The sequence below is a fragment of the Cebus imitator genome, unplaced genomic scaffold (assembly GCF_001604975.1).
Source record: "Cebus imitator isolate Cc_AM_T3 unplaced genomic scaffold, Cebus_imitator-1.0 Scaffold156, whole genome shotgun sequence".
Taxonomy (NCBI): Eukaryota; Metazoa; Chordata; class Mammalia; order Primates; family Cebidae; genus Cebus; species Cebus imitator.
In genome coordinates this window covers 1,968,628-1,985,105 of record NW_016107471.1, presented here as the reverse complement: position 1 = coordinate 1,985,105, position 16,478 = coordinate 1,968,628, and the positions used below count along the sequence as shown (strand labels likewise).

At 33.9% G+C, this 16,478-nt stretch overlaps 1 protein-coding gene across 26 annotated transcripts in view; it reads left to right on the top strand.

Moving 5' to 3' along the window:
* PPFIA2 (PTPRF interacting protein alpha 2) overlaps window positions 1-16,478 on the top strand; it is a 485,065-nt gene that overhangs the window by 204,223 nt on the left and 264,364 nt on the right. The window contains exon 1 of one of the 26 annotated variants that reach the window (XM_017543499.2): window positions 8,532-8,621. The exons of the other annotated variants lie outside the window; for them this stretch is intronic. Within the exon in view, the coding sequence (XP_017398988.1) occupies window positions 8,619-8,621 (3 nt within the window). The 5' untranslated portion in view covers window positions 8,532-8,618. Of the gene's footprint in view, window positions 1-8,531; window positions 8,622-16,478 lie in introns of those variants that run through there. 26 annotated transcript variants of the gene reach the window in all.

The window sequence follows — 16,478 nt, the reverse complement described above, 5'->3', positions numbered from 1 at the left end:
GAAGAGTACATAATGTCAATATTACATGTCACTGTTGAAGTTAACCTTGATCACCTGCCTGGGGAAGTGTTTGTCAGGTTTCTTCACTATAAAGTTACTTTTTCCCTCCCACTTCCATACTGTACTCTTTGAAAGAAAGTCATTATTTGCAGTCTACCTTTAAAGAGTAGAGAGTTATGCTCCACCTACTTAAGGAAGAGTACCCATATATGTTACTTTGAATTCTGTAAACCTTTGCAACATTTATATATTCTTCACATTTATTCATTCATTCATCATTTATTTATGTGAGTATGGATTCATGGATATTTGTTTTATCCTTTGAGTCATAATCCAATACTACTTTATTCCGTTGCTCAAATTTTGCACACTTTGGCCATTAGGAGCTCTATTAGCTGCTGTCCTTTTGACAGACCCCATCATTTTGTGTGTGTGTGTGTGTGTGTGTGTGTGTGTGTGTGTGTGTGTGTTTGTGTGTGGTTTATTTATTGCTATGTTGCTATTGTTTTTAGCACTTTCTGGCACTACAAGATGTTCCAGGCTTTTCTTGTGTATTTCCCACCCCAGTCCTAGAATCAGCTAGGCTCTAGGTAGGATCTAGGTATTGTTAAAGCCAAAATTGCACCTGGCAAAGTTAAACAGTAAAAGCAGTAAGTGGAAGATTCATTCATGGCAGCTGCAGTCATGGAGAATCCACAACTTAATACTTAATCTGAGCTCAGTACTCCTCAAAACAAATGGTGGAAGAAGTTTTAAGAGCTGGGATGGGGGGAATCCTAGGCCACTTTTGCTTGCATTTTCCTTATCCATTGGAAAAGTAAACGTTCTTTGATCTTTATGACAGGAGGCAGTTTTACAAAATGAGCCATCATGCCCTGAAAAGTTAGGGTCTCGTCCTCCCAGAGCCTGGAAGATGGGGAAACTATCTTATGATTACATTGCAAAGGAATGGCTTCCAGATCCCTGAAAAAGACATTCCTGGATATAAAACTGGCTAGAGGCTATTTAAAAGATTTGTATCTCAAAGGAGCATAGAAATATTTATATTCAAAAAATTTCTAAGGTAAAACTTCAGAAAAGAGAGATCAGGGGACTAAAGTCAGGAAGAAGCTTGTTGAAATTTAGTCAAGCTGAGGGAAACTTTAAGGTTATTTTAGTCAGTATTATCTTTGTTACTGGTGTCCCATTACGTCTAGGATCACTCAGCAGATAGAGCAAAGTAAACATATGTGTACTCTAACTACTGCCTATGCACATATTTATAAAAACTTCTATGTATGTATTTGTATTTGTTTCCTGTGCATGCCCTGTGGTAACAAATTATCACAAACTCAGTGGATTAAAACTATATAAATTTATTCCGTTACAGACTGGAAGCCAGAAGTCCTAATGTGAGGTGCTGGGAGAGCCATGCTCCTTTCCCAGGGTTTCTAGAGGAGAATGTAGTCCTTGCCTCTTGCAGACTCCTGTGGCTGTAAGCATTCCATGGTGTCTGCACTCACTCCAATCTCAGCTTGCATGGTTGCATTGCCTCCACATCTGTCTTAATGATCTCTCTTGCCCTGTCTTAAAGGACATGTGTGAGTGCATGTAGGGCCCACCCCAAAAAAACAAAATAAACTCTTCTCAAGATTCTTAGTTAAATCCCATATTTTGCCATATAAGGTAATATTCATAGATTCCAGGGATTAGAACAGATAACTTTTATTGGAAGTCTCCAATCACCCCACTGCAGTATCCATCTACATCTATATTAAACTGAACATGAGTTAATCCTGATGTTTCTAACCAGAATCCAGTAACACACCAATCATTCTAGTCTTCAAGCTTGCTTGTCTGTAACTTCCAACTCCAATATGAGAACCATGGCTCCCAGCATCAGCCACCATTTACTTAATTGTCCAATTCCATTATACATGTACAGTGGTTTCAGAATTGTTAACTTGTAGCCTGGAGCCAGTCAACTCCTAAGCAAGACAATTCAATAAATAAAAGTCTTTTTTGTCTGATCTTTTCCATCAGACTCAGGAGCCTGATCAAAAAAATGCCAAATATTCAAGAAAATATTATCAGGTTTTTTGATTGCTTTAAAGACATATTCTGTCTAATTAATGAAAGAAAACTATTTGTTGAGCAGTAACCATTTTTTCACCAGTCTTTTTTTATTTTTCAATGAAAGAAGAGACTGCCTTTTCCAAATTGGCATAGAAGCTATAAAATCACCTGGGAAGCCACCAAAACTGATTTACTTTGTTGCATATTTCTTCTCAGAGTTTATGATTTTCCTTTGGCTCTTGACTTCCCACCACAGAAGACAACTCCTCTCATGAGACCTTCTTACAGTAACATTAATTTTACATAAAATTATCTTGCATTAGTAGGGACAGCTGTTGAGGAGGAGCCCATGAACAGAATTGTCAGATGTGAATGTGCCACGAACCATTTCCCACAGCTGAATTCATTTGAATAGGACTCATTAAAAAAAGAAAATTCCTGCCAATGAACTGTTTGTAATATGGGGGAAAATGTGGAAACAGCCTAACTGATTCTATGTAAGATCCTAAATAGTTTTATTTTATAATAGAAGACTATTTAACAATATGTATCAACACTGAAAAATTTCAAACCTAAATGTTAAATTTAAAAAGTTGTTTATGCAAATGTTTAAACACATAATGATAATATGTGTTATTTATAAGTTAATACCTAGGTATATAATGTGCAAGAATTTGCATGGGAGTAATAGATTACAGTTTCAGGATAGGAGGCACCTCTGGGGAAAGGGATAAAGAGAAATGAAATGAGGAGGCATTAGCTTTAATTGTTTTTGTGATATATTTGTTTTCCTAAAGAGAGATCTAAATATAATATAGCAGTATGAAAATATCTCTTAAATCTTAATGATAGATATCGGGTATACCATTTTATTTCTATACTCTTCTACATGTTATTTTCATTTAAATAGGCCAAAATACCTTAGAATTCTAAACTGCGATAATACTTGAGTATAGATAACTAATTATTTAAATATATGAATTTTTGTTTTGAATACTCCATTTGTATCAATAAAACAATGTGAACGATGTATTAACAAAAGACAATGTTCGTGCAATCTTCCCTTGAAATACTTTTTAAAATCCTAATTGAGAGCTATATTTATTTAAAATTTAAAATTGATAAATTCTCCCTGTCCTAAAGTTTCTTCCTCTAATAAAAGATACATTTTTATATGCATTTTAATATCAATTTAATCTCTGCATAGTTCTTTGGCTGACAAAGCATTTTCCCATATAAGAGACCAAGCCTGTTTCGTGGAATAGGGTGGGGGCTGGCATGGACAACAAGGAATGAACTAGGGAAAAGAGAGTATGAGGTAAAGTCAGAGCTCAGTTGTGTCCATAGGTCATTCTAAGAATGTTGGCTTGTGGTGAGTTTACAGGGAATATTTACTAGCTGTACACATTTGTATGGTTAAACATGCAGAAACTCTGATAGATTAAATCACTTTCCCCAAATCAGTTGTTCAGTTTATATAAAACACAGCTCTTTCCATTCTTAATTGCTAAGTCTTATGATAAATATTTCTTCTTAAATATTGAAGAAGACTTCAAAAGGTTTATTTTATTTATTCCCTTATTTGGTCTTTTTATTACCTTGTTACTGTCATTTTATTTTGGTTTGTTTGCTTTGATAAGGCAAGTGTAAAGGAGTTGGTGAGAAGTAGAATCTGCCAGATATGGGCTATAAACACAAATATCTATTGGCTCTCTCTCTTTCTCTCTCTCCCCTCTCTTGTTTTCCTACATTGTGGGAATTTATGCAGATAAACAAACCCCTCTTCTGGAATGCTAATTATCCCTGGAGGGTTAAAACCTTAGTTAAATTTGAGTTTCTTTAATCAGATTTGATGGAAAGAAATTGAAGTTAGTGATATCAAATTGAGGAAATAAAACTTATTCTAAGCAATCATGCCTAACAGCAATGGGAAATGAGAAATTAAGAAATACAGAAGTGTGTAAAACATTAACCTAAGTGTAGTAGCATCTAAATGTGGAGTGCTAGAGTTTGAGCTCGGTAATTGACTACTTAGTTCTCTATTTAGTAGAGTGATTCTTCAAAGAGGTTCAGTGACACTGTGTTAACATTTAAGGAGATTAATGCAAGTTCTTACATTTTTATCCCAAATTCTACTGCACCTCTACAGCAGTGGTTCTTAAATTTTAGCATGTATAAGAATCACCTGGAAGTTATTAAAACACAAATTTCTGGGCCCCACTGATACATTAAAGCATGGGTAACAGGATTCCATTTCTAACAAGGTCTCTTATGACGCTATTGATGCTAATTGTGGGGAAAACACATCAAGTTCTTCTCCTAAGTCACTGTTTCTTCTCAATTTTCATTGCTGGCTTCTTTTCTTCTCCAGACGTTCTAAGACTGAAATATGGTAAATGCAGACCTTGGTTATTTGGTGATCTCATCAAATGTCACCCGATCTCATGACTTTAAATACCATTTGTAGGTCAAAGGCTCTCAAATGTTTATTTCCTGCCCATATTTCTCCCTTGACATTCAGACATGTATATGCAAATGCCTACCCAACGTCTCCATTTCTATTTCTAATACACATCTCACTTGACTAGTCTAAAAGTAGAATTCTTGCACTTTGTCTCTAAACTGCTCCCCTCAGAGTCTTCCCCATCTTAACTGATGACAATTCAATTCCAGTGGGTTGGTATAAAATCTTGAAATCATCCTTGAGTTCTCTCTTTCACACAAAACAACCCATACAGACATCTGATCACATTTCACCACCTCCATTGCTGCCACCCTAGTCTAAGCATCATCTCTCATCTGGATTATTACAATAGTCCTCTAGCTACATATCCTAAACCCTGCTTCTACCCTGGTTCCTCTATGGTCTGTTCTCAACACAGCAGCCAAAGTGATGCTAAAACTCATTTTTTGTTATTATTGTCCTCAAAACCCTCCAGACTACCTATAGTACTCCAGTTAAAAGCCAACATTCTTAGAATGACCTGTGGACACAACTCAGCTCTGACTTTACCTCATACTCTCTTTTCCCTAGTTCACTCCTTGTTGTCCATGCCAGCCCCATCCTAATCTGCAAAACAGGCAGTACATTACACCTTAGGGCCCTTGTATTTTCTGTTTTCTCTAATAAAATGCTTTTACTCTTGATACCCACATGCTCACTTCTTTCAAATCTTTGTTGAAATATCATCTTCTCTATGCTACCTACTGGGACTTCCGAATTTAAAATGGTAATTCCGCTTCCCTCATCCTCAGCATTTCCAATCTTCCTGAACATCCTCTATTATATTTCCCAAAGCATATGTCCTGTCTCTTGTTACATAAAACATATTTATTGTGTATTTTTATTGTTTATCTACACTAGAACCTAAACTCCATCATGTTTTGTACAATAATATATCCATGCACTAAGAATAGTGCCTTATACCCATAAATATCTATGTAATGGAGGAATTGATCATCAAGATCTGTAACTTTTCTTAAATATTGTCATGATAATATCAACATTTGCTCTTTATTGTGAATATGCAGTAATTGTGCTATGTATTCATCATGCCTTACTATTTTTAATGTTCACAACCAACTTTTGAGGTAATGATTTTTGTGCTTATTTTGCAAGGGAAGAAGCAAGTTCATTGGGATATAATAACTTTCTAACACTACAACCTAGTGGGGGTAACATTTGATTCAATATACTTCAAGAGTTATACTCTTAATTACTATACAGTGAATCCTGCTTTTTACTTTTTGGGACTTTTACTTATTATCAGATTGTAAATATGAATAATGTGTCTAAGTTTTAGAAACTGATCCACTGTTAGTGTACTGACAAAAATCAAATAATTAACCACAAAAGATTGCAGGGAAGGCACTGTTCTAGGGAAGATTCAGTAAGAACATGTTACACCTTGAGATCCCTCATAGCCAGCTAGTTCTCTTCTCCCTTAGAGCTCATCTTTTGTTTTGACTGAACATCTGCAGAGGTCAGACATGGGGCAGGCCAGGCATGGCGTCAGGCCCTGGAAAAATTGGTAAAACAGAGAACTCATTAACAGTCTAACAGGAATAAGGAAAAATACTTTTTGATATGCACTCTAGTTGAGGCATGTTGACATTAGAATAAGTGGCCTATAGAGAACATCTAAGTTTACCAAGAGTATAAAGGGAGGCATCTCAGGGATCAGGTTAGATGAGTAGATGGTCCACAAAACGTTGGTGTGAAAGGCAAGAGGGAATCTAACTACACACAGTTATTTTATTTGGCATTGCATGGCAAAAGTACAGAGTAAGAAAGAATTGATTTTTCAATTCTATATTTTTGGATGCCTTTGTTTGTAATTAGGACCATACTGTTCTTTTTTACACTTCCTCCCTTACCTCTCTTTTTTTATTTCTTTCTCTTTGTAAGTGTTGAAATAAGGAGATGGTGTCTCCATTGTCAGTGGGGAGGATTTGTGAGATAATGAGAAAAGTCAAATGTTTAAATACTGAAATTCATATACTACATAATTGTCCCAGCAGAATTTTTTAAAACTTTAATTACATCAAAGAATATCTTCTGTTGCCTGGTTTCTCTATAAATGTTCCAGATTAAATTTTTCATTTTGCCTACAATATACACACATATTTAAGTGCTTTGTTGGAAGATGCTTATTTTTCATTTCTTTTGAAATTATTTCTCCTTCTGCTTCCCAGTCAGATTTTAGGGCTATATTATACTCTTTAAATAGTATATACTTAATAAATCAATATTTACAGATGTAAAACCATAAACCTGTAAGTAACTGGTGGGGAACTTATCATGGATTTAAAAAAATGTTTAACTTTCCCATCAGTCTTAACTGGTATATTTCAAATACAGCCAATTTTTCTAGCTATGTCATGTTAACCTAAAAAAACAACAACAAATATTTATTCATTTCCTCTTCTCCTTACCACACCTCAGAGAGAATTTTCCAATGGTGAAGTTATTTCATACTTTTCTTCAAAACTCTCTCCTCTCTTTCTCTGTGTGTGTGTATATATATATATATACACATACATATATATATATATATACACATACATATATATATATACACACATACATATATATATATACACACACACATATTTATACATATATACATGTATATATGTATATATATGTATATATGTGTACATATGTATAAATATATGTATATATGTATAAATATATGGAGAGAGCATGTAATGCATTATATATAATGCATGTAATATATACACATATATGTATTGAGTAATCTGTAATAAACTCAATATATTTATTTTTAATTGAATAATCTTCAGTAGTCAATTTGCCATTCACATTTCTTGTTATTCATTTAGGAAACTGAATAAATTGATTTTTTCAATATAAAATTTAAAATTTTGAATATTTAAGAAAAAAAGTTTTAATTTTTTAATTTTCTGAAATAAAGACATTGGGGAAGCAATACTTCTCTTTGGTTGGTATCTAAAATAAGGTTGTTGATATTTCTTAGTGTGACATTCGAGTGGTTTAGAAAATATAATTAAAAGCTATTACTTTTATGGTAAAGCAACATTAAAATTTCAGATAAAAGCACATGCTATATGTAGTATTAAGTATTCATGAGTATGTTAGAGTAAAATTTGGAAATTATGCTAAGCCAGAGATGATTACCATGTAGATAGTTCAGAACAGATGACACATTTTTTTCTTGTTTCATGTTAATCTTCAACTAATCTGATATGGAAGTAAATAATAGTTGTCAGCTTTGTTGTGATTTTGATGAATTTTAAGTGCTTTGGTAGTTAATTCTCATAGTGTATTCTTTGTATGCTGACATGCTGATTATATTTATAACACTCATATATTCACTGAAAACTTAGATTTGATGATGTGTGAAAATGAATCTGAGGAACGGTTTTGAAAATCTGGCTTTGCTTGTTTTTTTTGCCACCTGCCTGATTTAGTGAAGTGTCTAATAGCACAGTTTGCTAATGCTTTCTTCCTAGATGTTACCTTGTGTTTTATTCTGGTTTTATTTAGAAAAGGTAGATTTGCACACAGTTACAATAAAGGCAGCATGAGTGAAGGAGTTTGTCAAGTTATAATCATAACAAGGGAAATTTTCACATAATTCCTAAAAATAAAAGAATAAATTCCTATAAATTTTCCTATTTTCTATGATGCATATCTTCTTGCTCCTAAACTTTCATATCCTCATATAAAACAATACATGAGTGTCCATAAAGAGATCTCAGTCTTTTTTAGTTTGAAATACCCTCAGTAGTAGTAGTGTGTGTGTGTGTGTGTGTGTGTGTCTGTGTGTGTGTGTGTGTGTGTGTGTTTGTGTGTGTGTGTTTGCTGAGGGGTGGTTCTATCTTAAGAACTTTTTTCCTTCCTTCCCTCCTTCCTTTCCAACATAGTATCTAGAAGGACAGGGAAATATATGTATTTTTTGTGGTATTGAGTTAGATGTTCTTCATTTTATGTGTCTCAGCCTGATCTCATGGCACCTACTACAGTGAGATTCTGCCTTTCAGGATATTGAGCATCATGACCTAGTGTCCACTGAAATATGGTGGGTACCATCTTGTCTTTCAAGTGTTGTTCTGAAATCCAGTGCTGGTGACTCTAGATCTGGCCTTTGCCAATAATCAATAGTTTCCAAATTCCAGAACCCTCTTTTCCTGAACCCAGTCCTCTTGAAGTCCACCAGCATTATCAGAACTTCTTCTGCATACCCTTTGCTGTTTATTGCCCTGAAGATTTCAAGTACACATTTCATCTCCAAGCTGCTGTGTACCAGACCATCTGAGGATACTCTCATGTCCACTCAGCTAGACAACCTTTTACCCAATATAGGCAATTTTGCATATACTGAGACATCTATATGTATATGCCATTATAGTCTAAGAAGATTTTTGCTATAACAATAAGTTCAAATTTATTGTTCACATATTTGAAACCTTCTTGTTTCATGGTGGTCAGAGCACCTGCTAAAACTGGAACTTCTCTGAAGATGTTAGTACTTGACAGGACTGTACTGGGGGAAGCAGGAAGCTTCCCCCTAATTATCCATTTCTTCAGTCCACCTGAATCTTTCAAACTACTCCATCTTCTCGCTCCTCAGAATTTCAACACTGAGCAGGGAGCAAGCCATTTGCATATCATGTCTATTCTTCTTTTTCTCATCTTCTTGCTTCCCTCCTCTACTTCTGAAAGACTCTTGTGTATCAGTCACTTTATCTGCTCTCACTTCTGACTTCATGAACTGTCTTTTCAGTTTTGGTTCTTGGGTTGTTTCTGGAAAAGTTCTTCCTCTCCCTCTTGAAAGAGTGCCTTGCTGTGAATTTTTTAGATAAATTTGAAACTCAATGTTTAACAGTAAATTATTAGTCTTTAGGGTCCCTCATAGACATTTTAAAAGTAATAAAAAGTAAAAAGGAACCAATATAATCTCTAAGAGGGAAAATGCATTAATAGTGTTTCAAAATATTTTTTCCTGATACATAATATTTGTACATCTTATGAAGTAGGTGTGGTATTTTGTTACATGCATAGAACATGTAATAATCAAATCAGGGCATTTAGGACATCTGTCACCTTGACCATTTCTTGATTTTATATGGTGGGAACATTTCAAGTCCTCTCTGATAATTATTAGTATTTTGAAATATACAGTACACTCTTGTTAACTATAGTCACCCTACTCTGCTCTTGATTTTTAGAACTTATTCCTTCTATCTCCCTCTGTGTTTGTACCCATTCATCAACCTCTCATTTTCTCCCTCTTTCTACACACACCCACTTCCCAGCCTCTGATAACTACCATTTCACTCTCAACCTCCATGAGAGTAAATTTTTAGCTCACACATATGAGTGATGCATACAATATTTGTCTTTCTGTGCCTTGCTTATTTCACTTAACATAATGACCCACATTTCCATCCATGTTGCTGTAAATGACATGATTTCATGTTTTTTATGGTCAAATTGTATTCTATTGTGTGTGTGTGTGTGTGTGTGTGTGTGTGTCTATATATATATATATATATAAACATTTTCTTTATCCATTCATTTCTTTTTGGTAAAAAGTCTAGCAAGGGAGTGATAATTTAAAGACAAATATGATATTATTGTGCAAATTTACTAGGATGGGACAGTGACTTCAGGAAATATACATTTAAATTTAGAAACCATTATAATTAAAGAGTATTTTTGGTATAATAGTGATAATTTCTAATTCATTGTTCATATATTTGTAACATGAAACTATTTCTAATTCAGAGCAACTTTTGCACACAAATTTAGTTTTCTGCCCCCAAAAATTCACAAATTTTCAAACGTGGAAAGTTTCAAGTGGTAGAAAATTACTGCAGAAAGTCTGTAACTCAGTATAGTCTACCAGGACTTAATTTGGAATAAATTTGATCGTCTAGGTTGTACTTTTTTTGAATAACCTAGGCTTAAAGAATAGGATAAGAAAGTTACTGAAGATATAATCTATTTTAAAATATATGCATAAATTTGATGAATTCTACAATTGTTAGTAATATTTGGAGAATATAAGTACATTTATAGAATATCATTTTATACTAAAATGTTGTGACGTTATCTTTTTATATTAAAACATTTTGATGTCATTTATAACCATTATATATTTCAATACCTAAATACATTTTGAACATTTTATTCAATGCCCTTTCCATCATGGTTAAACATTTCATTTTATAAAATCCCTTTTTCCTACCAAGATACTGGTAACACTGGATATGAGACTGAGCTCTGAAACATTACTCAGAACATTAAGTGCCCCACACCAACATTATGATACAAATTTGGGCTGTCAGCTACATTTAAACCAAAAACAAAATACGTGAAAAACACATTACTAACAAAAAAAAATTATAAGTGATATTTGTTAAATGGAGATGCCTTCTTGGTTGATGTAAAGGGGATTTTATTCTATCAGTGAAAACTGCTTCAATTAATATGTTGAGGAGGGAAATGCAAATAATAATTTTATAAGCATTTTTAGGCACTCTGCTTAAGAGAAGGAGGTTATGGCATGAGGAAAGCAAAGAAACAAACAGGGGTCATAGCTGTTGCTTTAAAAATAAAATGGGAATAAGGATAGTTTTCATCATAATAAAAACAATTACCTGCTAATATCTAAAATTCTGCAAATGGGATAGATTATAATCAGAAAAAGCTACACTTCTGGTAACTGAAAATATTCAAGGAGAAGCTAAATAATTTCTTTGGTAGGTAGAGTAAAATAAATTTCTAACTGTATAGTATTTTATCTATTTCATTAATGGTTCTTTGCATTTTCTATGCAGAGTCTTTTTGTTTGCAAGCAACAGAACCCATGTAAATTAGATCAAGAAAAGACAGTAAATTGCAAAGCTTTGAAGGTTCTCACAAAACCTGAGGATGGTAGTGAAAGGACTACTTGATCTCATGGCAACTGGCAAACTTTTGGGAGCTGAGCTGTCTGATAGTCTCTTAGGGACTGTATGATTTTCATCTCAAGTTCCTTTTTTCTCTCTGCTCTGTTCTATCTTCATCTTCTACAAATTGACTTAGTCATCAGCTTGCACAAATCTGAAAATGTCCACCCTGCAACTCAAGGGTACATAATCTTCCAGCTTCAAAGTCTACGGCTTACTAGTGACAATCTTTCTATCTCTAATTTGACTGGCTTTGCTCGTCTGTTAAAGCCAGGTCACCCAAGTCAAAAGTTTTCTGTACAACAAATGTCATGGCTGCTTTCATTTCCAAAGACAATTTTTGATCCAAGTAACTGTGGCCAAAGGTTGTGGTTTGGGGTTACAGTTATATATTACATTGAGATCATGCTGACCTTTTAGGAATTGAGCAGTTCATTTATCAAGAAATGTGTCCATTATACTTATTTCCTAATTATATCAAATTAATTAATTCTAAATTATTTGCATAAGAGATTTAATAAACCTTGCTCTTTGAATTTCTCATTTTCAGATTCTACTGTCCTTATTATTTCTTACCAGTACCATTATTATTAAAGCCTTTGAATTAATCTCTTTGCCTCCAGCCTTACTCCAGCCAAGTGTACCTTACCTGTGATAGTCTCTTGTTTAAAAAAATAGTAAAAATATTTAAAACCTCCTCATTACCCTTAGAAGAAAATCTATCCTTTAATTATTCTAAAAAGCTCCTGGGACAGTAGACCCTGTCTTCCTTTCTGTCTGATGTCTTGCTATATCCTCACGTGACAACATCTGAATCATCCTTCTCACATGTTGGTTATTAATTATCATCATCCTCTTCCTCATGATTGTTTCATTTTGTTTTTTTCTTTGTAATTCGTCTAAACATGATCTATTTATATTTTAGGGGATTCTTCATTTTTATTCAGCATTCCACATAAGCTTTAATTCACCCAGAATGTCCTCTGTGATCTTTTGATGTTGGGTTTTGTTTCCTTTGTGTGCGTGTGTGTGATTTCATGATATACTCCATTTATCCTATTATCATATTTCTACTCTGGTGATTTAATTATATCTCTCTCCCACTATTCTATAGTGTTCTGAAGGGCAGGCACATTATCATTCATCTCGAATATGTAGTGCCACATTGAATTCTAGACACATTACAACTAGCTACTCAATAGGTATTTTTGGATGAATAAATTATTTAATATTTATGCAAATTTGATTTACTGGCATGGCTTCTATTCGCTGGGAATAAGTAAACTGGTAGCAAAGTAATTCAAGTTATTGCTTTGAAATTATTTTTATAATTCAGATCAAGGAATTGAAACTTCCTGCATCTTAAATTTATAAAAGTTTAAGAGTAAGTTAAGGAATTTATAATGATGTCTGTCAAACAACAGACCATTTTAAAGGAAAATCAGATGACTTAATATATTTGTCTGAGGTTTCTTAATTGTATAAATACTGCATAGAAACATAGTAAGATTTCTACTTAAAAGTCACAATTCTAAATCATTTTAAATTTCAATCACAAGTCTGACTTCTATCTCTAATAAGGACAGAATGTCTAAAACATTGCAAATACGTAATATTCAAATTTGTAGAGATTCCTTTTTAAGCATATATATTAATATAATGTAGTTCTTTTTTTCTTTTCTATTCGCTTCAATTTTCTCTTGGCTTATCCAGGGTTACTATTTACTTGTACCACTACGGAGACTGTACCCTTTTCAGCTGACTGAGCTGGCTTTTCAACTGGAGATTATGGCCGAGCAGAAGTTGAATAGCTGTGGACATTCCAAGTGGTTTTTCTGTTCATTCCAGTTGCCATACTGAGCCTCCTTTTAAAATCATAAACTTGAACAATTTTTTAAAAACTTTGCCCTTTGGATCCTGTAGTCCACAAATTCCAGGTTTATTCACAAAGCTTACATTTCTGACCTCGGCTATTACATCATTTGATTGGATCTTGCATTTTGATGGCTCTTAGGAGAAGGTATTTAAGTTCTATTCTCCTTCTGACAGATAGAATTCTGTCAGAATTCTGCCTACTTTTAAAATTTCCTCCTTTCTTGAAGCTCCAAATTTACTAAAATCGTATTCATTTGTATTCTGAATATCTGTGAAAGCTTTGCTTAACCACATAGTAGCTAGCAAAGTTTTCTATAAAGAGCCAGACAGTTGATATTTTGAGCTTTGGGAGGTCAGAGAGTTTGTGTCAGCTACCTAGCTCCGCTCTTGTGGCTCAACAGTGACAGAAAATCCATGAAAGAATGTTGGTCATGGCTGTGTTCCAATAAAACAACTTCATGGATACTGAAAGTTGAATTTGATATAATTTTCACAAGTCATGTCATATTCTTTTAAAGTTATTTTTCTTATTTTAGTTTATAGCATTATATGTGTTGGTCTTCATAGTTTATTTTTTCTTTTATTTTAAGTTCAGGGTTACATGTGCAGGTTTATTACCTAGGTAAACTTGTGCATGGGGTATGTTGTACTGATTATTCCATCACCAAGACATTAAACCTAGTACCCATTAGTTATTTTTCCTTATTCTCTCCCGCCTGCCACCCTCCAATCCCCAGTGTGTGTTGTTCTCCTCCATGTGGAACATTTAAAAGAATAAAAAACATATTTAGCACCTGAACCATGCAACAAGTAGTCAGTTGGATTTGACCAGAGGAGCTGAAGGTAGCCAACCCCCTATTGGAAAATCACAATTTCTAAAGGCATTCAGCTGACATTGAACAAAAATGGCCTTGTTCACCTTTGTATTTTCAGTGCCTGGAGCAATCCTGGTATGTAGATCTATCTCTCTCTCTCTCCCTCTTTCTCTTTCTCTTCCTCTCTCACTCTCTGTGTGTCTCTCTCTCCCCCTTCCTCCCTCTTCTCTATCTCTATTTACTCAGAATAAATATAAAGCTTATATTCTCCTTGGAAGGTTATTTCTTCCTGGTGGACTGTTGGATTGGGTTTTACCTCTCTAATAGTAGATTGAAAATAGCAGAAAAATACAAATTCAGGAAAATTAAGATATTACTTTATCATTTGATGCTGACAAAGTAAATGAAGTATTAGCAAATAGACTCAGGTGTCTTTTAGATAGGCTGGAAAAACCTGTGATGACTTCGTTTTTATATGTCATTGGTTATATCTTTATGTAACAGAAAATTACTTATTTTGGTAGTATTTTCTTTGTTTGATGTCCATTAAAATAAAAATAATTCTTTTGTGGGTTGTCAGTTTTATCTTTTCTCTAACACATTGACTCTGACAGACTGTGCCTTTCTTGATTCTAGATGGGGTCTTGCTACTTGCATTAATGAGATACAAATTAAGATGTTTGATATGAGCTTGCATTTGTTCTAAAATTGGGTCTCTAGCTACAGTGCATTAATTTTAGAAAAATAATCTCAGATTAGGATATGATACATTTTATTGACACAAACAATGTCATAAATGTCTCTTTTCATAGTTGTTAATATATTTTTATACTCATTGATTTCTATATAATTGTAGAGTGCTCAATGACTGTTTTATAGATAAAATATCATTTTCTGTTGTTTTTCATGCTGCTGATTCTGTTGTGTGGGTGAGCACTGCAGTCCCATGATTCTGAGAAAAATAAAGCTTGGCTTTAGCACATTTTCTCTACTGCTGATTATAGCGATAATTATTCTGATGTTGCTATGGAAATGCTTTTCACAACACATTTGTAGATAGTTTATAATATTGACATTATTTTTCTGTTTATTTACTAATTTATAAATTGGTGAACTTAAATTATATTTTGTGGTCATAGACAATTATAAAGCATTGCTGCTTAGGGATGAACACATGTACTCAGTAATTTGAATGGAAAGCCAATTCTGTTGTCAGGAATTTCTTTTATTTCCCCTCGTACCTAGAAGTCAGTTATATTTGCCTGATTCCACTTATATATCAGCCAGGTTTGAAATAAATTCAGTCTAAATAAATTCTAGACTGTATAAAATGTGTATGGATATTTTCTTCAGTAGAAAGCTGATACTTTATTTAATTCTATTCTGGAACATGGAATGTTGTGCCTTTTACCTAATCATTTTGTTGATCTTCTGAATTCCTGTTACCCATTTCACTATCTGAATTCTTGATTTCTCTCAATTGGCCTGCCTGCTTCAAGGTGTATCCTCATAACCTCTGTCTACTGGTGGTGACTCCCCTAATTTTTGCTCACTTGATCAATGAAACTATCTCATTCACTCAAAAAAAATATTGAATATCTAGGAACTAAAATATTGAGGTGAATATAATAAATTAAAAGCCCTCTTTCATGGAACATATATTCTAGTAGGAGTGATTGGTGGTGATGATAAATGTTGTCTTAGTTTGTTCAGTCTGCTGCAACAAAATACCACAAACTGAGTAGCTTATAAACAACAGATTTTATTTCTCACAGAAAGGAGGCTAGGAAGTCTAAGATCAAAGTGTAAACAGATTTGGAACCTGGTGAAAGCCCAGTAGATTTTTCATTCATAGGTGTTACCTACTTGTGTCCTTAGGTAATGGAAGCAAGAAGCAGGCTCTCTCAGGACCTCTGTAAGGTCACTAACCCCTCATGACATCATCTAATCGAATTGCCTTCCAAAGTTGCCACCGCCTAATACCATCACATTAGGTGATAGAGTTCCAACATATGAATTTGGGGGGAACAAGAGCATTCAGTCCATCAGAAATATATAATAAATAAATTAAATAAGCATTAAGCACTAAAGAAAAAAAATAAAGCAGGGAACACTGAAGGTATGAGGGAAGGCTTACCTGAGAAGGTTCCATTTGGACAAAACTCAAAAAAGGAAGTGAAGAAGGAACCATGCATATATTTGACTAGGGGAAGTGCTGTGTTCATGTGGACCTTGCTAAGATTAGTTAGAAGAGTTTGAAAGAGGCTAAGCTGATGTTTGAGATTAGGGCAA